At 43.2% G+C, this 27,820-nt stretch overlaps 1 protein-coding gene across 2 annotated transcripts in view; it reads left to right on the top strand.

The window, feature by feature from the left end:
- The first annotated feature begins 112 nt into the window (after window positions 1–112).
- The window catches only part of LOC139543602 (endoplasmic reticulum metallopeptidase 1-like), a 45,611-nt gene continuing 17,903 nt past the window's right edge, over window positions 113–27,820 (top strand). The window contains exons 1-6 of one of the 2 annotated variants that reach the window (XM_071349854.1): window positions 113–593; window positions 12,615–12,910; window positions 14,817–14,944; window positions 15,143–15,248; window positions 16,641–16,787; window positions 21,213–21,305. In XM_071349854.1, the coding sequence (XP_071205955.1) occupies window positions 250–593; window positions 12,615–12,910; window positions 14,817–14,944; window positions 15,143–15,248; window positions 16,641–16,787; window positions 21,213–21,305 (1,114 nt within the window). In that variant the 5' untranslated portion in view covers window positions 113–249. The remainder of the gene's footprint in view (window positions 594–12,614; window positions 12,911–14,816; window positions 14,945–15,142; window positions 15,249–16,640; window positions 16,788–21,212; window positions 21,306–27,820) is intronic. The other variant, XM_071349855.1, reaches the window with a different exon arrangement.

Below are 27,820 nucleotides of genomic sequence, written 5' to 3' on the forward strand. Positions count from 1 at the left end.
GGCTAGATTAAACGAGTCACCTCATTCTGACCTGGAGTGGGAGGGGTCAGAGCCCAAATATGCATTCGGGCACGCTGATTGGTGGAAATCAGGAGGCTGTAAGTGACTGACAACTGAGAAGGGGAAAAAAATCACCAGGACTGTATGCACAGGTATGGGTCTTTACTTACAAGTATTCTCTACATAACCAAGATACCTAATAGGTATTGAATTGATAAGACCAGAGAACTTATAATTGACTGGGAACTGATGCTACTTCGATTTTATTTCTACCACCGTCTACTTCATTGTAGTGAAAGAAGTTTCCCCCAAGGTGTACCAGTGGCAAGGATGCAGAGTGGCACCAATATTAGGAGAATAAAAGCCTGCTTGCAAAACAATGTTTCCGAAAGGAATTATGACCCTGAGGATCAAACCAACGGATGCAGTGTCGTGAAAAAGAAACCCGAAGTGAGCTTTTACCTGCTACACGAAGGCGTCGGAGTCGCACTGGTGACTGTATTTATTCTGGTGCTGTGGGGACTTGTTCATTTATCATTACAACAACTTGTCTTTGGAAAAGCTACTGGCGAGTTCAATGCTGTCAGGGCAAGGTAAGTCTTGATATTGTTGCAGATATGTATTCTCGAATCTCAACAAGTTGCATTATATAACTTATTTCACGATATCACTTCCAGGTTACCTTTTAAAGTCCCCGTTGCGCAAACTAACCTTTCCTCTAGTTTTTTATCTCAACGAGTCCCACCTAGCTACTAACAGTACAATCCACCGGTAGTTGTTGTCCTGCAAGTTAACCCACATTCTGTTGCAAAGCGTTTCTGAAACGGAACTAAATAGGGAGGGACCTACCTAAATTTGTCCAATAGAAACTGTTTGGACTAATTACACCCCAGGTGTCACTAGGGTGTTGCTAAGGTCGGTTGGAAAATGGAAAACAATGCTTCTCCATTGTTTCTTGACAGTTTGAACCTGTCAGTAGTGAAGGTGATATCACCCGACAGAGAGACCAATGTTCCTGTACATAGGCTTAACTGAATGAAATCAAATGTATTTATAAAGTTGTTTTTACATGAGCAGATGTCACAAATTGCTTATGCAGATGTCACAAATTGCTTATGCAGATGTCACAAATTGCTTATGCAGAACCTAGCCTAAACCCCAAAGAGCAAGCAATGAAGATATGGACGCATGGTGGCTCGGAAAAACTCCCTAGAAAGGCAGGAACCTAGGAAGAAACCTAGAGAGGAATCAGGCTCAGAGGGGTGGCCAGTCCTCTTCTGGCTGTGCCAGGGGGAGATTATAAGAGTACATGGCCATTAAAGCCAGATCATTATTCAAGATGTTCATAGATAAAAAAAAAAAATAATAATAATAATATATATAGATATAGATAGAGAGAGAGGGTCGAAAACAGACGGTCCAGGACAAGGTAGCATGTCCGGTGAACAGGTGAGAGTTCCATAACCACAGGCAAAACAGCAGAAACTTGATCAGCAGCACGACTAGGTGGACTGGGGACAGGACCAGCCAGGAGTCGTCAGGTTAGGTAGTCCTGAGGCATGGTCCTAGGGCTCAGGTCCTCCGGAAGGGGAGAGCGAGATGTGAGAATTAGAGGGAGCATACTTAAGATCACACAGGACACCAGATAAGACAGGAGAATGACATCAGATAGGACAGACTGACCCTAGCCCCCTGGCACATAGACTATTGCAGCATAGATACTTGACGGCTTGTATAGCATAGCACATTATCTAACACACTTCTTTTCATTCCCATAACAAACAGTTGATTTGATGTCTGCTGTTCAGGTAATCAAAGAGCAGCTGCTTATTTTATGAAATCCTGCTTCATGACGCTATTACATAGAGAGACAAAAGTAGACACATACACCTGATGAATGTTCATGTGACACATATAGGCTGTATAGACTATATAATCAGAGGGCAACCCTGAGGCTAACATACAGGAAAGGATGTTAGACCTAGCCACAGCCAAACTCTCTATTAGTGACTCTGTAGTGGAGGAAAGGAAGTTAAGAGGTGGGAGTCTACATACATTAGCCTTATGAAGGTGTCAAAAAAATGTGACGCCTACTTAATCTGAGGACAAACCTGCCAGACAAAGGAATCTGAAGTTATTTGGATAGGACAGTTTACTTAGCCACACCCATATAGCCCTTTTGAGACTACCAAATCAAATTGTATCGGTCATGTACACAGACTAGCAGATGTTATAGTGGGTGAAGTGAAATGTTTATACAGCGACTGCCTGGCACTGGGCGCGAACTCAGCAGTTCCGTCTCCTGAGTGAAGAAAGGAAAGGTAGCCTGGTTCCAGATCTGTTTGTGCTGTCTTGCCAACTCATGGTGATTTAAAGCATGACAAATGATCATAGGAGTTGTCAAGACAGCGCAAACAGATCTGGGACCAGGCTAGGAAGTGGGGGTCTACATGCCTGTACATCAACTGTCAACTTGATGACTGTTTCAGAAGTTTGGACATCAAAGTAGACCTCAGAACAGTGAAGTTTTGTACTGTACATTATAGTGTACTCTGGTGTGCCCTATTCTACTGTACAGGACTGTACTGTACTAAACTATACTCTTACTTTCCTTTACTGTACTGTGTTGAACTATAGTTTACTTATCTTTAGTGTACTCTTCTGTACTGTGCTGAACTATACTCTACTTTTCTTTACTGATTTGTACTGTCCAAACTTGTGAAACATAAACGTCTTTGATTGGTTCAGATTTGTGAACAAATCATGGACGTCAATGTTTGGGCCAAATAAAGGCTGGTCCAGACGTCTGTGGACGTCAATGTTTGGGCCAAATAAAGGCTGGTCCAGACGTCTGTGGACGTTGAAAGTAAGGCTTTACCATACTTTTTTTTTTTTACGGACGTTAAAAATCAAGGCCAGGGCGGATTTACCAAATTGTATCTACAGTGCTTCCTCCTTTAAAAGTTGCGAGTTTATGCCGCGGGATTTAGAGGTCATTTGTGGTTCTGTACACCGCTTCATTGCTCCAGACCAGCGCAAGGGGGAGTTAGAGCACGCATTATGCTTTTGGGTACCAATGCGCTACTGTGTGTCTAACTGACAATGAATGGGCAATATAAACCAAATAATAATCTGATAATTGTGCACGACTTCAACATTTAATTTCAATGAACTGAATGATGAGGATGAAGAAGGTGATTGAATTTAGAACAATAGTGTAAGAATTGCTATTCCTCTGTCCTGCACACACACACACACACCTGAAAAAAAAATACACTTATTTTTTTGTTACTTGGTCAGAAGAAGCTGTAACTGGACTGTAGCATATTACTTACTAAAACGGTTGTTACACTAAGGTATTTATTCTAAGAGAAACAAAAATGACCTGGACGCCATTTATTAGTCTCTAAAAGGAAAAATATTACCACCGTCTGTTTCGCATGTCATTTTACTTTCATAATGCGTCCTTATTTACAAAGCGATTTTATTATTAGATATTCTCACAGAACAGATTTGCCCTAACGAAAAATGCCCCTTATTAATTCGGAGGGCAAAAGTGATACTTAAATCCGAAATGGGTTTAACGAAAAATGACATGAAAAGCGCACATTTGTAAATCCCAAACTCTACAAGTAATTGGAAAGGTAGATACAAATTATTTGTGACATTGTGGTTACAGTAAAGAATGTAAACAAGATGCTGTGTTTTTATTTACAGTAGTGATGGACAACTGGAGGGAATTTCAACGAATTACCAGGGGAGTAAATATCACTGAATGACATGTGATCAACTGTTTCATCACCGTTTCGCGCTGCTCTGAGACCTGCATGGGGACTGGTTTTGATAAATAAATCAAAGAGATACAAAACAAGAGAACACACATGGTTAATGTTCTGGAATTTAAAAAATAATGATTAGATTAATAATAATGTAATTAAACAAGCAGAGAGCAGGTTTGGAACCCTCAATCTTCTAGCCCGAAGTCCAGCGTGCGAAAGCATCCTCAAGCCGCAGAGTCGATACCTTGCTTGCTTGCTACTCAACGTCTTATGGGAACGCGCTCACTGGCCAAGCACCCGTACGTTTGTGGATGCAAGGTCCGGTCACTTCTGACACCAATGTAATGAAACAAGCAAGGGAGCAAGTTTCAAATCCTCAACTTTCTAGCCCGAAGTCCAGCACGCTATCGACTGTGCCCGAATATATTCATTGGGGTTTGGGCCGATTGTGGCTAAAAATACTTTATAAATTGGAATCTTTAACAAGTGGAAAGGGGAAAAGGTATTTATTATTATTAACCCGGCATTATTATAATATAAAAACTCCTTAGATATTCTGTGTTTCGACAACTGAAGGCATTTGTTTTTCACAAGCAGGCTGTGAATTCTGCAAACAATGTTTCTATTAGCTGAACAATAGACTATTCAACCTTTACTAAAGAATTGTCTAATAGCCGAGCTAGGTGTGAACCCCCCCCTCCCCAACTCCCAACAAATCATTTTTATCTACCTTTCCACATCTACCTACACACATGTATCTACCTACACACGTTAATGTTCTGAAAAAAAAGTAATAATAATAATTTGAGTCTTTCTTCGGGGCCTAGACCTACAGTGGCAAGAAAAAGTATGTGACCCCTTTGGAAATATCTGGATTTCTGCATAAATTGGTCATAAAATTGTATCTGATCTTCCTCTAAGTCACAACAATAGACAAACACAGTCTGCTTAAACTAACAAACAATTATATGTTTATGTTTTTATTGAACAGACTGTAAACATTCACAGTACAGGGTGGAAAAAGTTTGTGAACCCGTGGATTTAAAAGCTGGTTGACCCTCCTTTGGCAGCAATAACCTCAACCAAACGTTTTCTGTAGTTGCGGCTCAGACCTGCACAACGGTCAGGAGGAATTTTGGACAATTCCTCTTTACAAAACTTTATCAGTTCAGCAAATATTCTTGGGATGTCTGGTGTGAACTGCTCTCATGCCACAGCATCTCAATCGGCTTTGAGGTCAGGACTCTGACTGGGCCACTCCAGAAGGCATATTTTCTTCTGTTGAAGCCATTCTGTTGTTGATTTGCTTGCTTTTTGTCATTGTCCTGTTGCATCACCCAACTTCTGTTGAGCTTCAATTGGCGCACAGATAGCCTTACATTCTCCTGCACAATGTCTTGATAAACTTGGGAATACATTTTTTCCGTCGACAATAGCAAGCTGTCCAGGCCCTGAGGCAGCAAAGTAGCCCCAAACCATGATGCTCCCTACACCATACTTTACAGTGGGGATGAGGTTTTGATGTTGGTGTGCTGTGCCTTTTTTCTCTCCACACATAGTGTTGTCTGTTCCTTCCTAACAACTAATCTGTCCACAGAATATTTTGCCAGTAGCGCTTTTTACGCTACTGATACTCTCTGTTCATCATATAGGCATAGTCACTTTAACCATACCTACATGTACATACTACCTCAATAAGCCTGACTAACCGGTGTCTGTATATAGCCTTGCTACTGTTATTTTCAAATGTCTTTTTACTGTTGTTTTATTTCTTTACTTACCCACACACACACACACACACACACACACACACACACACACACACACACACACACACACACACACACATACATACCTTTTCTTCGCACTATTGGTTAGAGCCTGTAAGTAAGCATTTCACTGTAAGGTCTACACCTGTTGTATTCGGCGCACGTGACAAATACACTTTGATTTGTTGAACATCCAGGTGCTCTTTTGCGAACCTCAGACATGCAGCAATGTTTATTTTGGACAGCAATAGCTTCTTCCATTGTGTCCTCCCATGAACACCATTCTTGTTTGGTGTTTTACGTATTGTAGAATCGCCCCCCAGAGATTTATGTAAGTCTTTAGCTGACATTCTAGGATTCTTCTTAACCTCATTGAGCATTCTGCACTATGCTCTTGCAGTCATCTTTGCAGGAAGGCCACTCCTGGGGAGAGTAGCAACAGTCCACAATTTATCTTACCATGGACTGATGAACATCAAGGCTTTTAGAGATACTTTTGTAACCATTTCCTGCTTTATACAAGTCAACAATTCTTAATCTTAGGTCTTTTGAGATCTCTTTTCTTCAAGGCATGGTTCACATCAGGCAATGCTTCTTGTGAATAGCAAACTCAAATTGTGTGAGTTTTTTTATAGGGCAGGGCAGCTCTAACCAACATCTCCAATCTCGTCTCATTGATTGGACTCAAGATTAGCTGACTCGAATAAGCTTTTGGAGAAGCGATTAGCCTAGGGGTTCACATACTTTTCCCAACCTACACCGGGAATGTTTTATGATCAATTTATGCAGAAATCCAGGTAATTTCAAAGGCTTCACATTTTTTCTTGCCACTGTATATAAAATAACTTAACTGGCTGAGGTAGGCTATGAGGCTTAACAGCCTAATAGAAGTAGGATTTTTGTATTAGGCCTACTTACAATTGCGACTGGTCAAAAATGTAGCATCTTACATTAAACCATTTAAAGGAAAAAAAAGTATGTTTTAGTTCGAACGTGCAGTGTAAGTAATAATGAAAAGCGCACATTTGTAAATCCCAAACTCTAAAAGTAATTGTAACGGTAGATACAATAAAGAATGTAAACAAGATGCTGTGGTTTTTTTTATATACAGTAGTGATGGACAACTGGAGGCATTTTCAAAACAGGTTTTCAAACACTTGTTTTTCACAAGTCTACTGAAGCAGGTGTGGCCTATCACGCAAACAATGTTTCCTATTAACAGGACAATAGATCCCTCAACTTGCAATGTATTCGACGCTTAAGTACTCTAAAGTGTTACATTTCTAACTCAAAACAGCAGTACAGTATTTTGTCATCAACATCTTTATGCTTTCGTTAATAAAATGATGAGAAAACCAAGGGTAAAACCTTGCTGAGATGATCAATGTATTGGTTGCATTGTTGTATCGTCAATTTCTCTAGCCAAAACGTCTTGAAGGCCTTGACCAGTTCATCTTTGCTTGTAGGCTTGGCAGAGTTACGGATGAATGTTTTCAGTTGATGCCAAACAAGTTCCATCGGCTTTAAAATCAGGAGACCTACATGTAGAGATGAAAAAATATATATTTGTAGATACTGTAGCCCTACCGTAGGTGTTGTAGGTCATTTTATTATTTAACCTTTATTTTACTACATAAAGGTCTACATTCTCTGTTGGCATTTTGACCCAGTTTATGCCCTCATTTGCAATGCAAACCCCGGCGGCAGTGTGTTTTGGGTCATTGTCTGCATTCGGAGAAGAAAAATACAATACTAGAAATATACATGTAATAAACATCACAAAATATTGCTATAATCCTACCTTGAAAGCAACAATGTGGTCCCAGAAACACCTCTCTGACGTAGGGTCCAGCATATCTCTTGATGATTTCTTCCTCAAAGAAATCTCGAGCCATTGTAAGGGCTGTCTCTCTCCTCATCCTCGGACGAGGAGAGGAGAGAAGGATCATCAGACCAAAATGCAGCATTCGGGAAGTAAGCCATCTTTTTATTATTAACGACGATGGCAACACGAAACAAAAACACTTTCAAATATACAAAACGACGTTGACGAAACCTGAACATAAACTTACATAACTAAACGTAAACTCACGGACAGGAAACAGACGACATCAAAATAAACGAACAGCCAAACAGTCCCGTATGGTACATACATTCAACGACACAGGAGACAATCACCCACAAACAAACAGTGAGAACACCCTACCTAAATATGACTCTTAATTAGAGGAGAACGCAAAACACCTGCCTCTAATTAAGAGCCATACCAGGCAACCACAACCAACATAGAAACAGATAACATAGACTGCCCACCCAAAACACATGCCCTGACCTAAACACATACAAAAACAACATAAAACAGGTCAGGACCGTTACAGAACCCCCCCCTCAAGGTGCGAACGCCGGGCGCACCAGCACAAAGTCCAGGGGAGGGTCTGGGTGGGCAGTTGACCACGGTGGTGGCTCCGGCTCTGGACGCTGTCCCCACACCACCATAGTCACTCCCCGCTTCTGTCTTCCCCTCCCAATGACCACCCTAAAACTAACATCCCCTAAATGAACGGCCAGCACCGGGAGCACCGGCAGGGGCAGCACCTGGGACAAGGGGCAGCACCGGGACAAGGGGCAGCACCGGGACAAGGGGCAGCACCGGGACAAGGGGCAGCACCGGGACAAGGGGCAGCACCGGGACAAGGGGCAGCACCGGGACAAGGGGCAGGTCCCGGCTGAGGGACTCTGGCAGATCCCGGCTGAGGGACTCTGGCAGATCCCGGCTGAGGGACTCTGGCAGATCCCGGCTGAGGGACTCTGGCAGATCCCGGCTGAGGGACTCTGGCAGATCCCGGCTGAGGGACTCTGGCAGGTCCCGGCTGAGGGACTCTGGCAGGTCCCGGCTGAGGGACTCTGGCAGGTCCCGGCTGAGGGACTCTGGCAGGTCCCGGCTGAGGGACTCTGGCAGGTCCCGGCTGAGGGACTCTGGCAGGTCCCGGCTGAGGGACTCTGGCAGGTCCCGGCTGAGGGACTCTGGCAGGTCCCGGCTGAGGGACTCTGGCAGGTCCCGGCTGAGGGACTCTGGCAGATCCCGGCTGGACGGACTCTGGCAGGTCCCGGCTGGACGGCTCTGGCAGGTCCCGGCTGGACGGCTCTGGCAGGTCATAGCAGGACGGCTCTGGCAGGTCATAGCAGGACGGCTCTGGCAGGTCATGGCAGGACGGCTCTGGCAGGTCATGGCAGGACGGCTCTGGCAGGTCATGGCAGGACGGCTCTGGCAGGTCATGGCAGGACGGCTCTGGCTGGTCATGGCAGGACGGCTCTGGCTGGTCATGGCAGGACGGCTCTGGCTGGTCATGGCAGGACGGCTCTGGCTGGTCATGGCAGGACGGCTCTGGCTGGTCATGGCAGGACGGCTCTGGCTGGTCATGGCAGGACGGCTCTGGCTGGTCATGGCAGGACGGCTCTGGCTGATCATGGCAGGACGGCTCTGGCTGGTCATGGCAGGACGGCTCTGTAGGGAGGAGAAGGAGAGACAGCCTGGTGCGTGGTCTAGGCACTGGCTGCGCTGGAGAGGAGGAAACAGCTGGAGAGAGAACCCGGAGAGACAGCCTGGTACGGGGGGCTGCCACCGGAGGACTGGTACATGGAGGTGGCACCGGGTCTACCGGACCGTGAAGGAGGACACGTGCTCTTGAGCACCGAGCCTGCCCAACCTTACCAGGTTGAATGGTGCCCGTAGCCCTACCAGTGCGGCGAGGTGGAATAGCCCGCACTGGGCTATACTGGCAAACCGGGGACACCACTCGTAAGGCTGGTGCCATGTATGCCGGCCCGAGGAGACGTACTGGAGGCCAGATACGTTGGGCCGGCTTCATGACATCCAGCTCGATGCCCAACTTAGCCCTCCCAGTGCGGCAAGGTGGAATAGCCCGCACTGGGCTAAGCACGCGTACTGGGGACACCGTGCGCTTTACCGCATAACACGGTGTCTTACCAGTACGACGCCTTCTACCTCCACGGTAAGCACGGGGAGTTGGCTCGGGTATCCTACCCGGCTTTGCCACACTCCTCGTGTGCCCCCACCCAAGAAATTTTTGGGTCTGACTCACGGGCTCCCAACCGCGTCGACGCGCTGCCTCCTCATACCAGCGCCTCTCAGCCTTCGCTGCTTCCAACTCCTCCTTGGGACGGCGATATTCCCCTGGCTGAGCCCAAGGTCCTCTACCATCCAGGATCTCCTCCCAAGTCCAGGAGTCCTTGTTGCTCTGTTGAGCATTCCCTTGCCGCTTGGTCTTAGCGTGGTGGGTGATTCTGTAAGGGCTGTCTCTCTCCTCATCCTCGGACGAGGAGAGGAGAGAAGGATCATCAGACAAATGCAGCATTCGGGAAGTAAGCCATCTTTTTATTATTAACGACGATGGCAACACGAAACAAAAACACTTTCAAATATACAAAACAAGAAAACGACGTTGACGAAACCTGAACATAAACTTACATAACTAAACGTAAACTCACGGACAGGAAACAGACGACATCAAAATAAACGAACAGCCAAACAGTCCCGTATGGTACATACATTCAACGACACAGGAGACAATCACCCACAAACAAACAGTGAGAACACCCTACCTAAATATGACTCTTAATTAGAGGAGAACGCAAAACACCTGCCTCTAATTAAGAGCCATACCAGGCAACCACAACCAACATAGAAACAGATAACATAGACTGCCCACCCAAAACACATGCCCTGACCTAAACACATACAAAAACAACATAAAACAGGTCAGGACCGTTACAGCCATGATACCTGAAAAAGGAGGCAACAGTGAATTATTGTTGAAAACATAACAGTCCGAGAGGTGTAGGCTACAATATTTTATGTAGCTTTTGCTTTGTAAATAGCCAAACTTACCATCAAAAATCGAATATGGGCTTGGTCCCTGGTGAGAAATTGCCCCCCACACATGGAGTTTGAGCAGATGCTTGGGACAGCTTGCTTGATCTTCTTCCTTTTTTTCTGTAGCAATTTTGAGTAAATTGCTCAAGGGCCACGGCTGATTCGTATGTGAAGATGACGTCATTGAATGTCTCGCCAGCTTTGATCCATGCCTGGGCCTGCAGGACGCAAAGTTCTTTGTTTGTCAGACGAATCATTGGGTCAAAACTACAGAACAGTACAAAACAAGCAAACACATGGTTAATGTTCAGAGAATTTATAAAAAACATAACATTTCTTACCGAGCCTTTCTGTAAATCCACGCAAGTTTCTTCAACTGTCTTCTGACTGTGATTAGAGCGATGTTGATGTCGTGCCGTGATGCTAGCCGATTACAGATGGCCTTTGCCGATCGCTCATCATCTTCATTCATCAGTGAGTCGACGGCTTGAATAATCTCATTGGAAATGGAATACAATGTAAAAATGTGCAGCATACAGTAAAGACCAGCAGTCGATTTATTAATGCATTATTTTTTAGCATTATTAGGCCTACTTTACAGTATTGTCGCCTACTGTACCTGTTAATTTTCCTGGGCTTTCGAGTTTAATGTCTAATCGGTCTAATGTCCATTGCTCGCATTTCTTGGCCCAAGCAAGTCTCTTCATCTTATTGGTGTCCTTTAATAGTGGTTTCTTTGCAGCAATTCGACCATGAAGGCCTGATTCACGCAGCCTCGTCTGAACAGTTGATGTTGAGATGTGTCTGTTACTTGAACTCTGAAGTATTTATTTGGGCAGCATTTTCCGAGGCTGGTAACTCTAATGAACTTACCCTCTGCAGCAGAGGTAACTCTGGGTCTTGCAGGGGACATGCTCAATTGGTGACATGTCTGGTGAGTATGCAGGCCATGGAAGAACTGGGACTTTTTCAGCTTCCAGGAATTGTGTACAGACCCTTGTGACATGGGGCCGTGCATTATCATGCTGCATGCTGAAACATGAGGTGATGGTGGCAGATGAATGGCACAACAATGGGCCTCGGGATCTCGTCACGGTCTATCTGTGCATTCAAATTGCCATCGATAAAATTAAATTATAAGCCTGCAGCTTATGCTTGCCCATACCATAACCCCACTGCCACCATGGGGCACTCTGTTCACAACGTTGACAACAGCAAACCGTTTGCCCACACGACGCCATACATGCCATGCCGTCTGCCCGGTACAGTTGAAACTGGAATTAATTTGTGAAGAGCTCTCTTCTCCATGGTGCCATTGGCCATCAAGTCGGGTACGACGCCGAACTGCATTAGGGTAAAGACCCTGTTGAGGATGATGAGCACGCAGATGAGAAACCCACAGTTTCATCAGCTGTCTTGGTGGCTGGTCTCAGACGATCCCGCAGGTCAAAAAGCCGGATGTGGAGGTCCTGGCCTGGTTACACATTTTCTACGGTTATGAGGTCGGTTGGACGTACTACCAAATTCTCTAAAATGATATTGGAGGCGGCTTATGGTAGAGAAATTACCATTAAATGATCTGGCAACTGCTCTGGTGGACATTCCTGCAGTCAGCATGCCAATTCCACGCTCCCTCAACTTGTGACATCTGTTGTGTGTTGTGACAAAACTGCACATTTTAGAGTGGTCTTTTATTGTCCCCAGTGCAAGTTTCACCTGTTTAATCAGTCCATCCACCTGACAGGTGTGGCATATCAAGAAGTTATCTTGGCAAAGGAGAAATGCTCACTAACAGGGATGTAAACTAATTTGTGCACCAAATTTGAGAGAAATAAGCTTTTTGTGCATATGGATAATTTCTCTGATCTTTTATTTCAGCTCATGAAACATAGGACCAACAAGTTGCGTTTATTAGTTGGAAGGGGACTTTACTTCAACATTATTGTGTTTTGATATATTTTGAATACCTTTTTGAACACTTTATGATGTTGTTTATTGACCCACTTTCCATTTGTTTGACAAGAAATCAAAGCCTTTGCCTAGCTTTCATTTTACACCCAATTTGACATGCTCCTATGTACTTCACATATTGGTGCTCATGGGTCTTTGTACATGGAAATGGCCATACCTCAGCATATTTGCTGACTCCCTGTATGCCTTTTTTGGTACCAGGGAGCACCTGGAGCGCATCACCAGCGTCGGTCCCCGTCCCGTGGGCAGCCGAGAGAACGAGGTCCTAACGGTAAACTTCCTGCTGGAGCAGATAGAGCACATCAAGGCCATTAGCGCCTCCGGACCAAACTCTCTCACTGTGGACGTACAGAGACCCACAGGCTCCTACAAGATCCTGGGAGGGTTCACATCCTACTGTAAGGTCAGCAACATCGCTGTCCGTCTGGAGCCCAAGGCTGGGGCTCAGCACCTCATGCTGGCCAATTGCCACTTTGATACTGTGGCCAACAGTCCAGGTACAGTACAATACAACAAATGTGTCTTTGGAAAAATAACAATTTAATCCATTTAGAATGAGGCTGTAACGTAACAAAATGTAGAAAACGTCAAGGGGTGCGAATGCAAAGCTGTCATCAAGGCAAAGGGTTGCTACTTTGAAGAATCTCAAATATAAAACATATTTGAATTATTTAACACTTTTTTGGTTACTAAAGGATTCCATGTGTTATTTTATAGTTTTGATGTCTTCATTATTATTCTACAATGTAGAAAATAGTAAAAATAAAGAAACTCTTGAATTAGTAGGTGTGTCAACTTTTGACTGGTACTGTACACTCAGTGGCCAGTTTATTAGGTACACCACCCCGTTCACAGAAATGGTTCGCTCCTATAGACAGTGAGTCACGTGGCCATGGCTTGCTATATAAAGCAGGCAGACCGGCATTGAGGCATTCAGTTACTGTTAGAATGGGCAAAATTAGTGACCTAAGCGACTTTGAACGTGGTATGAACGTCGGCGTCAGGCGCGCCAGTTCCAAGAGCTGAGAAATGGCCGGCCTCCTGAGCTTTTCACGACCGTGTCTAGGGTTTACCGAAAATGGTGCGACAAACAAATAAAACATTAGAGGCAGTCCTGTGGGCGAAAACCACTCATTGAGAGGTCGAAGGAGAATGGCAAGAATTGTACAAGCTAACAGGTGGTCCACAAACAGGAAAATAACGGTGCAGTACCACTGTTGAGGCATCTCGGAATGCACAAGTTGTTGGTCCTTTTCACGGATAGGCTATTGCAGCAGACTAACACACCAGGTTCCACTCTTATAAGCTAAAAACAAGAATAAGCAGCTCCAGTGGGCCCACGATCACCAGTACTGGACAATTTGAGGAGTGGAAAAGCATTGCCTGTTCCGATGAATCCCAGTTCCTGTTGCAGAGTCAGGATTTGGCGTAGACAGCATGAGTCCATGGCCCCATCCTGCCAGGTGTCAACAGTACCGGCTGGTGGTGTAATGGTGTGGAGTATGTTTTCCTGGCACACGTTAGGTCCCTTGATTCCAAATGAGCAATGTTTCCATGCCCCGAGGAATCTGGGCTGTCCTGGAGGCAAAGAGAGGTCCGACCCAGTGCCTAATAAACTGGCCAAACTGGGTGTATATCTCGTCAACAGAAAAACTTGACTGCAAAATAGACAGGTTGGAATGTCTGACTGAAATCCAGGACAAATTTGCCTTTTTTGTAAATTAACTGTTTGAATTTGTTGATTAAAATGCGGGACATGTTTGGTTTTTTTGCGAGCAAGGAGGCCTACAAACCTGACTCAGTTACACCAGCTCTGTCAGGAGGAATGGGCCAAAGTGTGGAATTCCACCCTCCTTCTGTTTTACTTGTAGTGTATTTTTTAAGTTTTTATCAGATGGGAATAGCTTTAGAAGGCAACACGGGTGAGCGGCCGGACCGCGACTCGACCTTGCATTTCCGGGGGTGAATTGTGGTCCTGAGTCTTTAGCACCAACTGCTGAACCAGAATCTGGCACGAGATGGGTATTTTACCTACAGGGCAGGCTATGCATTGGGCGCGCAGTGCTGAATAGCTTTTCTGATGAACGGTTCTAAGTAGACTTAGGCTACTGTTGCTCCCACTGTGTAGCTTGTCTGATGTTTAGGCAGTAACAGTTAGGCATTAAGTGATCACTGCTGCTCCCACTGTGATTAGGCATTCATCCCTCCAGGTAGGAATTTCAGCAGAGCGTTCACTGGCACAGGCGCGCACACACAAACACACACTAATCTCGCTCGCCAATATTGACAAACACACCTGTGTGATTCTACGAGACTATATATACACACGCACGCACACATGCGCAAAGCTATTCTGACAGCATTTTTTTGTGTATGACCCCATGTCACCTGTGCGTGTGACAGGTGCAAGTGATGATGCGGTGAGCTGTGCGGTGATGTTGGAGGTGCTCCGCTCCCTGGCCAATCTGTCCACTCCCTTACGACACGGGGTGCTGTTCCTCTTCAACGGAGCAGAGGAGACCATGCTGCAGGTGAGAGAGAAACTGGGGACCGTAGTGAACACTGGTCAGGTCAACTGAGAGGAATTTCACAATCGCATTTCGATTTGTTTCGGCCAGAATCATAAATACTAGTCCTCTTTTGTGCAAGGACACCTTTTTGTTCTTTGTAGAATTCTATTCAATGACATAATATGGAATGTGAAATATTTTATACTCTCTCTGTGTTAGGGGAGTCATGGCTTCATCACTCAGCATCCCTGGGCCAAGCAGGTCCGAGCCTTCATCAACCTGGAGGCAGTGGGGGTGGGGGGCAAAGAGCTGGTGTTCCAGACAGGTTGGTGGACACCTTTTATTAGGGCACACTGCAGCCAAATGTTTTGCAACTGCAAACAAGAAAGGGATTCAGGTGGTTCAGTTAGAAATCAATGTTTATTGGTCGCATACACAGTTTAGCAGATGTTATAATGGGCACAGCGACATGCTTATGTTAGTAGCTCCTAATAATGCAGTAAAATGTCAAACAAGTACACAAATAGGGGGCTCCCGAGTGGCGCAGCGGTCTAAAGGCGTCACTACAGCCTCGGGTTCAATCCCAGGCTGTGTCACAGCCGGCCGTGACTGGGAGCCCCATGGGACGGCTGACAGGGGAGGGTTTGGTCGCCGGGATTTCCTTGTCTCATCGTTCTCTACCAACTCCTTGTGGCGAGCCGGGCGCCTGCAAGCTGACCTCGGTCGTCAGTTGGACGACGTTTCCTTTGACACATTGGTGCAGCTGGCTTCCGGGCTAAGCGAGTAGTGTGTCAAGAAGCAGTGCGGCTTGGCAGGGTCGTGTTTCGGAGGATGCATGCCTCTTGACCTTCACCTCTCCCGAGTCCGTAGAGGAGTTGCAGCGATGAGGCAAGATCGTAACTACCAATTGGATACCACGAAATTAGGGAGAAAAAGGGGGTAAAGTAAAAAAATATATATAAGTACATAAAACTAAATCAAGAACGTCGGGACAAATTCAGTTAACCCAGTTTCAGTCAGTTTTCTTCAGTTTGGTGCCTAATGAACACGACTCAGGAACTGGGCCAATTGGAACACATTTATATAGGTGTCTGTGTCTCTGAATCAGCAGCTGAACAAGCCTTCTTGCCCCTCGGGACGGAGTAGAGCTGTGTTGCACTATACTGCCTGGCAAAAATGCAAATGTCCCCATAAATGTCAACTTGAGGAGAGGTGTTTTAGGAAAAACAATTCACTGGCTGCAGAAACAAAACTGTCCTGCTGTTGTGAATACCTTACCTTATATGCTGCTTGCTATTGTTTTTGTATCCTTTAAAGCAGGGGTCAGCAACAGGTGGCCTGCAGGGATTTTAGTTTTTGGTAAAATCACCAGGAATTAAGCTAAACATTTGTTTCATTTAAGAAATCTGTTCCCAAGTATTCCCACAAGTAAAATAAAATAGACTTATGTGATCGTGTCTCAATGTAATCAAGATATGAAATTGTTCTTTTCAAATACAATCTATTTTTGGACTTATTTGTGATCATTTTGCAGTGTAGAAATGATTATAATTATGTTCCGGACCCCCAACCACTTGATCCGACACAAATCGTCCCACGGCTGAATCCTGTTGCCTACCCCTGCTTTATAGGGTGAATTCTGTGTACAATTGAAGTGATATTTTCACATCTGTCACAAGTCTGTCTTCTCTCGTCTCACCTTCATTGATACACACAGGTCCTGAGAATCCCTGGTTGATCCAGGCCTATAACCATGCTGCCAAACATCCCTTTGCTTCTGTGGTGGGACAGGAAATCTTCCAGAGCAGGTTGCTCCCATCCGACACAGACTTCCGCATCTACAGGGACTTTGGAAACATTCCAGGTAGGGTAAAGCGTCAGTATTAAGTCTTCAAGTAAAGTCATCAACTCTCTGACTTCAGATCTCCACTCTGCCATCTTGTTTTCAGTCGACTGCAGTCTGCCTTCACTTTATTTGAAGCCTTGCTGTGTTGTAGTTCAACATTAATGTATGAGTTAGTGTTGAACCGCCCCCCCTAGGATTCTTATCACATTTTGTGGTACAAAGTGGAATTCATAATTTTTTGTTTTGTTTTTAAGGATGAATGAAAATTAAAACGCAAATATATCATGATTAGATAAGTGTTGACCCCCCCACCCCCCACACCTTTTGCAGTGGTTACAGCTATGAGTCTTCCTGGGTAAGTCTAACAGCTTTGCACACCTGCATTGTGCATTATTTGCCTTTTTTTAATATATATCTTTTTTTAAATTTTAAATTCTTCAAGTTCTTTCAAGGTGTTGGGGATCATGGCTAGACAGCCATTTTCAAGTCTTGCCATAGATTTTCGAGCAGATTTGACTCAAAACTATAGCTTGGTCACTCTGGGACATTCACGGTCTTCTTGGTAAGCAACTCCAATGTAGATTTATATTGCCTTGTGTTGTAGGTTATTGTTCTGCTGAAGGGTTAATTCCTCTCACAGTGTCTGGTGTAAAGCAGACTGAAGCAGATTTGTCTCTAGCATTTTGACTGTACGTAGCTCATTACGTTTTTTTTTTAATCCTGAAAAACTCCCAAGTCTTTGCCGATGTCAAGCATACCCATACCATGTCGCAGGCACCACCATGTCTGAAAATAAGGAGGCAGTTACTCATTGATGTGTTGGATTTGCCCCAGACATAAGGATTTCCATTTAGGCCAAAAGGTGTATTCCTTTTGTGTGTTTTTTTGCAGTATTACTTTAGTGCCTTGTTGATTTACAGGATGCATGTTTTTTTGAATATTTTTATTCTGTATATTTGTATTCTTTTCACTCTGCCATTTAGGTCATTATTGTGGAGTCACTACCAATGTTGTTGATCCATCCTCATTTTTCTCCCATCACAGCCATTAAACTCTGTAGCTGTTTTAAAATCACCAATGGCCTCATGGTGACATCCCTGAGCAGTTTCCTTACTGTCTTGCAGCTCAGTTCAGAAGGACGACTGTATCTTTTGTATCTGTGTGGTTTAATACATCATCCACAGCATAATTATTAACTTGGCCATGCTTAAAGATATATTCAGTGTCTGATTTGTTATTGTTACTCATCTACCAATCACTGCTCTTCTATGAGGCTTTTGAAAAGCTCCCTGGTCTTTGTAGTTGAATCTGTGCTGGAAATGCAATACTTAACTGAGGGACCTTACAGATGTTGTATATATGAGTGACAATGGAAGGGGTAGTCATAAAAAAAATCATGTCAACCCCTATTATTTCACACACTGAGTGAGCTCATGTAACTTATTATCAAATCAAATGTTCTTTGTCACATGCGCCGAATACAGCACGTGAACAGTTACAGTGAAATGTTTACTTACAGGCCCTTAACCAACAATGCAGTTTTAAGAAAAATAAGTCAAAAAAAATACTAAAATAAACTGAAGTAATAAATAAATAAATAAATAATTAAAGAGCAACAATAAAATAACATTAATGAGGCTATATTTTAATTTTATTAAAAACAATTTTTTTAACCTTTATTTAACCAGGAAGGGCTCATTGAGATTTAAAATCAATTTTTTCAAGAGCGTCCTGGCCAAGATAGGCAGCACCAAGTCATTACAAAAATTACAGACAATCAACATGAAACACTACAAGTAATCTAGTAAAAACCATAGAATTCACAAGAGTATAACAAAACTCAAAAACAGCAAATTAAAAACATTGACAGGTCAGGGAATCAGTCTCAAGATCATTCATCAGTGATTTAAAAAGACCAATATATACAGGGGGTACCGGTACAGAGTCAATGTACGGGGGCACAGGTTAGTCGAGGTAATATGTACTTGTAGGTAGAGGTAAAGTGACTGCCTAGATAATAAACAAAGTAGCAGCAGCGTAAAAATGGGGGGGGGGGGGGGGGGGGTTTAATGCAAATAGTCCGGGTAGATATTTGATTAGCTGTTCAGGAGTCTTATGGCTTGGGGTAGAAGCTGTTAAGAAGCCTTTTGGACCGAGGCTTGGCACTCCAGTACCGCTTTCCGTGCGGTAGCAGAGAGAACAGTCTGACTAGGGTGGCTGGAGTCTGTGATTTGTTAAGCGAAGTGTTTGACTTCTGAACTAATTTAGGCTTGCCTAATCCAAGGGGGTAAATACAACAACTATACTTTTGTTATAATTGTTTTAAATTATTTGTAAACAATTGTTGAATTTTCTTTTCCCTTTGACCTTATGGAGTATTTTATGTTGATAGATGACAATTAAATCTATTTCAATCCCACTTTGTAACGCAACAAAATCTGAAAAAAATCCAAGGGGGTGAAAATTTACGATACCCACTAAATATTTTTTATATTTTCTCCCGATTTTTATTATCGTCTGATATTTGCCTTACTGTTATATCAATATCGGGTGATATTCCACCGATAACAGATATCCATAAATGGGATGAAAAAAGGGAATTTCGTGCTCATCTGATCATTTGCACCCATTCTTGTGATGTCATTATTGTTGTAATGTAAGAGGTCAACATTTGTATCATATTTCTTGGACAATTGCTATTTTGAGTGGCAATTTATGAGAATTATCAGTGTGGGAAAATTACACTTTAATTTCCCCACTGTTTTACTGTTGGCAGAAACAGTTGAAGTCGGAAGTTTACATACGCCTTAGCAAAATACATTTAAACTCAGTTTTTCACAATTTCTGACATTTAATCCTAGTAAAAAGTCCCTGTCTTAGGTCAGTTAGGATCACCACTTTATTTTAAGAATGTGAAATGTCAGAATAATAGTAGAGAGAATTTTTTTCAGTTCTGCCCACAAATATTCTATGGGATTGAGGTCAGGGCTTTGTGATGGCCACTCCAATACCTTGACTTTGTTGTCCTTAAGCCATTTTGCCACAACTTTGTTAGTATGCTTGGGGTCATTGTCCATTTGGAAGACCCATTTGCGACCAAGCTTTAACTTGCTGACTGATGTCTTGAGATGTTGCTTCAATATATCCACATCATTTTCCTACCTCATGATGCCATCTATTTTGTGAAGTGCACCAGTCCCTCCTGCAACATGATGCTGCCACCCCTGTGCTTCATGGTTGGGATGGTGTTCTTCGGCTTGTAAGCATCCCCAGTTTTCCTCCAAACATGATGGTCATTATGGCCAAACAGTTCTATTTTTGGTTCATGAGACCAGAGGACATTTCTCCAAAAAGTACAATCTTTGTCCCCATGTGCAGATGCAAACCGTGGTCTGGCTTTTTTATGGCGGTTTTGGAGCAGTGGCTTCTTCCTTGCTGAGCGGCCTTTCAGGTAATTTTTTTATTTTACCAGGCAAGTCAGTTAAGAACAAATTCTTATTTTCAATTACGGCCTAGGAACAGTGGGTTAACTGCCTTGTTCAGGGGCAGAACGACAGATTTTTATCTTGTCAGCTTGGGGATTCGATCTTGCCACCTTTCGGTTACAAGTCCAATGCTCTAACCACTAGGCTACCTGCCACCCCAAATGCCGATTTATGTCGATTATAGGACTAATTTTACTGTCGATATAGATACTTTTATACCGGTTTCCTCCAGCATGCTGTTGTTCTGGGATTGATTTGCACCAAAGTGGGTTCATCTCTAGGAGACAGAACGCGTAATTTCTTCCTGAGCGGTATGATGGCTGCGTGGTCCCATGGTGTTTATACTTGCGTACTTTTGCTTGTACATATGAACGTGGTAACTTCAGGGGTTTGGAAATTGCTCCCAAGGATGAACCAGACTTGTGGAGGTCTACAATCTGTTTTATGAGTCTTGGCTGATTTATTTTGTTTTTCCCATGATGTCAAGCAAACAGGCACTGATTTTGAAGGTAGGCCTTGAAATACATCCACAGGTACACCTCCAATTGACTCAAATTATGTAAATTAGCCTATCAGAAGCTTCTAATTTTCCAAGCTGTTTAAAGGCGCAGTCAACTTAGTGTATGTAAACTTCTGACCCACTGGAATTGTGATACAGTGAAATAATCTGTCTATAAAAAAATTGTTGAAAAAATGACTTATGCTGTCCTAACCGACTTGCCAAAACTATAGTTTGTTAATAAGCAATTTGTGGAGTGGTTGAAAAACTAGTTTTAATGACTCCAACCTAAGTGTATGTAAACTTCCGACTTCAACTGTATATCGGTAAGTTGTTCCTCCCAAAATTGGTATCGGACCCCAAAAAACTATATAGGTCGGCCTCTAATTGGTAAATTCCATCCCCTATACTCTCCCTGGAGTCTTTCCTCCAATGTGACTCATGTCCCTCTGTCCGTAGGCATTGATTTAGCCTTCATTGAGAACGGCTTCATCTACCACACCAAATACGACACACCCGACAGGATACTGACAGACTCCATCCAGAGGGCGGGTGAGTACTTTGGGCCATATAGCGGTGCTTCTCAGATAAGAGCAAAGATTGTGTGTGTGGAGGGCAGTTTCTCCGTCATCAATCTGAAGCTGCAGCGAGTCGAAGAAGACTGGTACCGTGGTGTTTGGACGGCTCAGCTGCATGGCTGGCTCAGCTTAGCGCCGCTTTGGCGGGGTTTAGGCAAGGGATAGTGGGTTACGCCTGTTTACAAGTGCTTCATTTGAGACGGAACAGGATCCTGCACCTCAGATTTGACTGTTTCGGCACCTATTTACCCGGATCCGGTACCTCTTGCCGAATGATTTTATTTGTTTCACTGTTCTCACTGTAAACATTCTAATAAAAGCGATGGGTGTTAAATCAAGTTGCCTCCTCGTTATTTCTCTCGCCCCCCCAGAAAGACTATTTAAATCATCCTTCTGTGTAATCATTCTATCCTGAAACACACTGATTCCAGTCCTGCTCTCTTATTTATACATAGAGGTTATGGGGAGGGCCAGTTGGGTAAGTAACTGATCTTAACACAGGTCTTGGTTGTGGTGGTCAACTAGTGACGACTAGCCTAGGCTAGTCGTCCCCCTACTGAATTTGAAACGTGGGAAAGTCAAATAAGGAATGGATAAGAAAAGGTCATTGAGTTTGATGACAAATGTACAGTAACATCCTCTGCCTCTGACAGAAAAAAACAGAGCCCTCAGAAAAAAAGTTTTTGAACATGCCCGAACCAAGGCGTATTTGGTGGCAGCAAGCATTGTAGATAAGGCTGAAGAGGACACCCAGGTTATAGGTAACACTCAAAATGAAAAAATAGACACTACAGCCAGTCTTCAGAACAACTTTAGAAGGAGACTAAATGTCACTGCCACAAGCCTGTTCATGGCTTTGAGACAGAAATTGACTGGCGTTAAATGGATTTGACATGGGGAGTGTTGTTGTGGTCAGGTTTTGAAAACTAAGGTAGGAAAATGTGTTTTACTTTACAAACTGTACTGTGAAGTTATTCTGAATATTTGGTTCGCGTGATCGCACAGGCAGGAGGCCTACAGTGCCTTCGGAATGTATTCGGACCCCTTGACTTTTTCCACATTTTGTTAGGGTACAGCCTTATTCTAAAATTGATTTGAATCGTGTTTTCACCCACGTCAATCTACACACAATACCACAATGACAAAGCAAAAACTTGTTTTTAGAAGAAACAAAAAACAAACTGATAACACATTTACATACAGTACCAGTCAAAAGTTTGAACACACCTACTATATTTTTATGATTTTCTACATTGTAGAATAATAGTGAAGACATCAACACAATGAAATAACACATGGAATCATGTAGTAACCAAAGAGGTGTTCAACAAATCAAAATATATTTTTATATTTGAGATTCTTCAAAGTAGCCACCCTTTCTGGATTGCCTGACCTTCATGTATTCTACCATAAAGGCCTAATTGGTGGAGTGCTGCAGAGATGGTTGTCCTTCTGGAAGGTTCTCCCATCTCCACAGAGGAACTCTAGAGCTCTGTCAGAGTGACCATCGGGTTCTTGAACACCTCCCTGACCAAGGCCCTTTTCCCCCAATTGCTAAGATTGGCTGGGCGGCCAGCTCTAGGAAGAGTTTTGGTGGTTCCAAACTTCTTCCATTTAAGATGATTGAGGCCACTATGTTCTTGGGACCTTCAATGCTGCAGAAATGTTTTAGTACCTTTCCCCAGATCCTCAACACAATCCTGTCTTGGAGCTTGGTGCATATGCAAATGGTGGGTGTTCTGCAGTGACGTCTGAAATTACACTAGACCTGAAATCTACACCTCCCTCCATCACCATCTTTCTCTCCTTGCTCCAATGCTCAGCTCAGCTCAGCTCAGCTCAGGCCACACTAGGGCTGTGGCGGTCAAGAAATATTGTCAGCCGTTGATTGTCAAGCAAATAACTGCCGGTCTCACGGTAATTCACCGTTAATTAATTAGCCACTGATGCAGACCTTTGGAACATCTACATTTTAAAAAGTCTAATAAATCCATGTAATATAGCCTGCATTGTCACAATAAATCCATTAATTATTATTTTTTATTCTAAAGAGACATGATATGAATAAAATGTCTATTTCAGAAGAACAGAATCGCATACTCTGAGTTGTCCTTATGTTAGGACCTGATCTGGCTATGCCATATGGCTGTGGGCTACACTAGTTCATTTAGTAGACGAGATTTGCTTAGAATTCCGTGGCATTATTTTATAGTATGAAGAATACCATTGAACATATATTCGAAAGGATATTTTCTTCAAACGATTTGAGGGAGTGCGCACATGCGGCTTTTCTGTGTTGAGCAGTTAACAAAGAAACAGGTCATCCTATATGCTTAATTTAGAGTTATTTATGCAACGTTAGTTGTGATACAAACATTGGATAATATGTTTTTGATTTTTTATAAATTATAAGGCTGCATGATGCGACTATTCAATTCGGAGGCGCATATTGAAGATATTGTAAGAACTGTCCACGTTTACTTTTCGTCAGCCAACAAGATGAGTAGGCCTAATGAACAGCAAAAGCACTAGCCTATCAACTTTTGTACTATGGGGGATATTAGATTGACATAGCAATCTACCATCCCCCATAGTACAAAAATTGACCTATTCTGTGCAAAAAATAAATATTCCAAACATAGTCTGGGACAGTTGTGGGATGCGATAGATCCCAAATGAATACAACCACTAGCATAAAAAAAAACGTTTTTAAGCAATGAGGCTGACGCAACAGATCAGAACGTTTAGCTGAAAATGTTGATAAACTACTAAGCTATTTCTTTACATTATAAGTGCAGCAATGTGCACACGACAGTAAGCTATAAGAGCAAATGTTCCAAAATATAAGCAATTAGCGGGAAAACACCATTCTCAAAAGTGACTGCAAATGTGATTTATGCATGCAATGATTTTATTATAAAAGGTGCAATTTAGCTTCCCCAAACTTGAAACTCACGCGCTGCATTCCAGTTTGGCTCTACACCTGTTGTAAAGCGGATTAATGTGCTTAATTTTAAGAAGTGATTTGGCCACTAGTTGTGACACAACCTTATCAAAACATATAGGCCTATGGGCTAGACTACATGAGGTGTGCGACTAGGATTTGAAAAAGTTACAAAAAAAGGCATGCGCTATTTCTTACGAACACCAACTGGGCATCATTCACAAGTGATAGGCTAATAATATATAGGCTAATTCTTGATTTGATCTTATCTTTACATATACGAAATAATATGTGTGAAAATTTGATTTAGAATGGACCATTATCATGCACCTGTCTCGAAGCAGGGGAAAAAAATACATGTCATCTATGCATTAAATAGCGAATGGAGGACGCTTTCCCCGTGGTTCATTTTCATGCCAGCCAGGTAGGCTATACTCCTGTTGTAAAGAGAAGCAATGTGCTTTAATATTAGAAAAGTTGAGAAATAAATATAGTTGGCCTAGCCTAATAACTGCTTTTAAGAGGCCATCACTCTGTTTTTTCACTGAATTTCGTAGCCTATAGAAATATTGCGTAACATGAGCTCATGCGCTGCTGAGTACCAGGCAGTTAGCAAGTTTGGTAGGCTACTAATGACCATCAGCAATTACCATGACTAAACCGTCATGTGGAATTTGACTGCCGTCATGAGTCGTGGCCGCCGATGTGGCAGTAATACGGTCACCGTAACAACTTTACACCTCCCATAACCGTCCGTCCTTCTCTCCTCTTTGTGCTCCGACGCACAGCTCAGGCCAGACAGACAGAAAGATCAGTACAAAGCACTTACCTCATTATCACCAATGGAATTCCCACACAAGCCATGGGTTTAAAATGACCCCCTATTCCATATATAGTGCACTAATTTTGACCAGGGCCCATAGGGCTTTATATAGGGAATACGACGACGGTGGTGGTGGTGAGGAGGAGCTCCACGGAGCCTTCGTGTCTAGAAGTAATTTAGCCATTCATTGTAGCCAATTGTGCTCTGTAGAGTTGCCGTTTTCTTGTGCCAATTTAACTCGTGACATTCCTGGATTACTCATTGTACTAATAAAAGTCAGATTTAATCAACAAATAAGATTTTTTTTAAAGGTTAAGGGTACCTGGCTGTGCTGGCAAAATCACTACATATCCCATCGAGCCAAGCAGGGATAAGCTGCGCGTTGTCACAGTTCCAAGACCAGTCAGAGACATCTAGCTAACCCTACGCCAATGACTCCGGTGAATCTCAAAACTGAATTTGGATCCACGTTAAGTAGCAATGATATCCTTTGCCACCTTTGTTTTACCACGACAGATAGCTCGAAGCATTCTTGACTATTCAACAAAACAAGAAATTATTTTCAAGTTTCTTTCCAGAAGATGTCTTAGTTACATGATTATATAACTATCAAAGTTGTTTTAAAGTTGAGGATGCCGTATTTAAGAAACTTGACAATGAGGACGAAAGCTAGCATAGTTCAACTAGCCAGCTAATTTACCCAGGGAAAATCGGGGAAAACATGCTGGGCTCACATGCGCAATAGGCTAATTCAGGACACAGATTGTAGTTTTTATGCCCTGATATCAGGAGCTGGCAGCTAACAGTTGAATAAAAAAATTCAGAGAGCAAAACGAATACATCAGATGACAAATATTTAAGGAGAGAGGATCGGAGTCGTGATGCTGCGAAGCAGGGTGGTTGTCTGAAAGGAGCCTCCTGATAAAACCCTCACAATTTCCTCAAAGTTCGATAGAATAGTCAATTTAGTATAATTGTTTTTGAGGGGAAAGTTACTTTTTTATTTGTTTTATCGTCTGCGTTTAAAAAAAAATCAGCTTCAACGCGTATACGTAGCATGATCGCTAGCGCAGCGGCTAACAGGGATAGCTCTGTTAGCACTTCAGCAAGCATGATGTTGAAAGGGCAGAACATAGAACCCAGCTCGTTGTCGGCCTTGCAATTATCCCTACAGAAGGCCATGGAAGAAATGGGTGTAGTCGGCACCATTCTTGAATCGGATGTCTCTCAGGTAAAGCAATCTCAGATGGATATGCAAGAAGATGTATCGGTCATATTACAGAGGCTCGATGAGGCAGTGGGTCGGATATCAACAGTGTAGGACGATAATGACCGGCTGATCAAGAAAGCTGAGAAGAACGCCAAACTTTATGAGGATCTCCACAGAACCGTGCAGGATGCAGCTAACCGAGACAGGCACTTCATTTTAAGACTTTTAGTAGTCAAGTAGGGTCTGGAGGATGGCAAGCTGAGGAATGCGTGAGACAAATGATCTTGAATGCGCTGGGGGTGGATTTGGTAGAATCTGAGCTTCAACGAGTCCACGGTTCCCTTGCACCAATACCACACGAGAATCAGCCGCCCATACTGATCATCATCCGCTTTCTCAGGGGTCTGGAGAGAAAGAGTGCTGGCCTCTGCGAAGGGAATGTATCGGGAGAAGAGAGAGGTGACTTGGAAGGACTGCAAGCGATCAATCTTTCCCGATATGATCAAGGAGCCGGCGGATAAAAGGAGGCTGCATGAGTTGGATGTACATTTCACACTCTCCTCGGTTACAAGCGGTCTCTCGCAGACCAAGTGGAGGAGGGCTTTTTTCTTCAAGTAGAAAAACAAAGGGAGAGGGTGGGGTGTTTTGTGTTGTGTGGGGTGGTTGTTACTGTTTTTTTGTGTTGTGTTGTGTGGGGTGGTTGTTACTGTTTTTTGTTTTGTGTTGTGTGGGGTGGTTGTTACTGTTTTTTGTGTTGTGTTGTGTGAGGTGGTTGTTACTGTTTTTTGTGTTGTGTGGGGGGGTTGTTACTGTTTTTTGTGTTGTGTGGGGTGGTTGTTACTGTTTTTTGTTTTCTGTTGTGTGGGGTGGTTGTTACTGTTTTTTGTGTTGTGTGTTGTGGTTGTTACTGTTTTTGTGTTGTGTGGTGTGGTTGTTACTGTTTTTTGATTTGTGTTGTGTGGGGTGGTTGTTACTGTTTTTTGTGTTGTGTGTTGTGGTTGTTACTGTTTTTGTTTGTGTTGTGTGGTGTGGTTGTTACTGTTTTTTGATTTGTGTTGTGTGGGGTGGTTGTTACTGTTTTTTGATTTGTGTTGTGTGGGGTGGTTGTTACTGTTTTTTGATTTGTGTTGTGTGGGGTGGTTGTTACTGTTTTTTGTGTTGTGTTGTGTGGGGTGGTTGTTACTGTTTTTTGATTTGTGTTGTGTGGTGTGGTTGTTACTGTTTTTTGATTTGTGTTGTGTGGGGTGGTTGTTACTGTTTTTTGATTTGTGTTGTGTGGTTGTTACTGTTTTTTGATTTGTGTTGTGTGGTTGTTACTGTTTTTTGATTTGTGTTGTGTGGGGTGGTTGTTACTGTTTTTTGATTTGTGTTGTGTGGGGTGGGGTGGTTGTTACTGTGTTTTGTGTTGTGTGGGGTGGTTGTTACTGTTTTTTGTTTTGTGTTGTGTGGGGTGGTTGTTACTGTTTTTTGATTTGTGTGGTGTGGTTGTTACTGTTTTTTGATTTGTGTTGT

This window comes from Salvelinus alpinus, chromosome 18 (genome assembly GCF_045679555.1).
Source record: "Salvelinus alpinus chromosome 18, SLU_Salpinus.1, whole genome shotgun sequence".
Taxonomy (NCBI): Eukaryota; Metazoa; Chordata; class Actinopteri; order Salmoniformes; family Salmonidae; genus Salvelinus; species Salvelinus alpinus.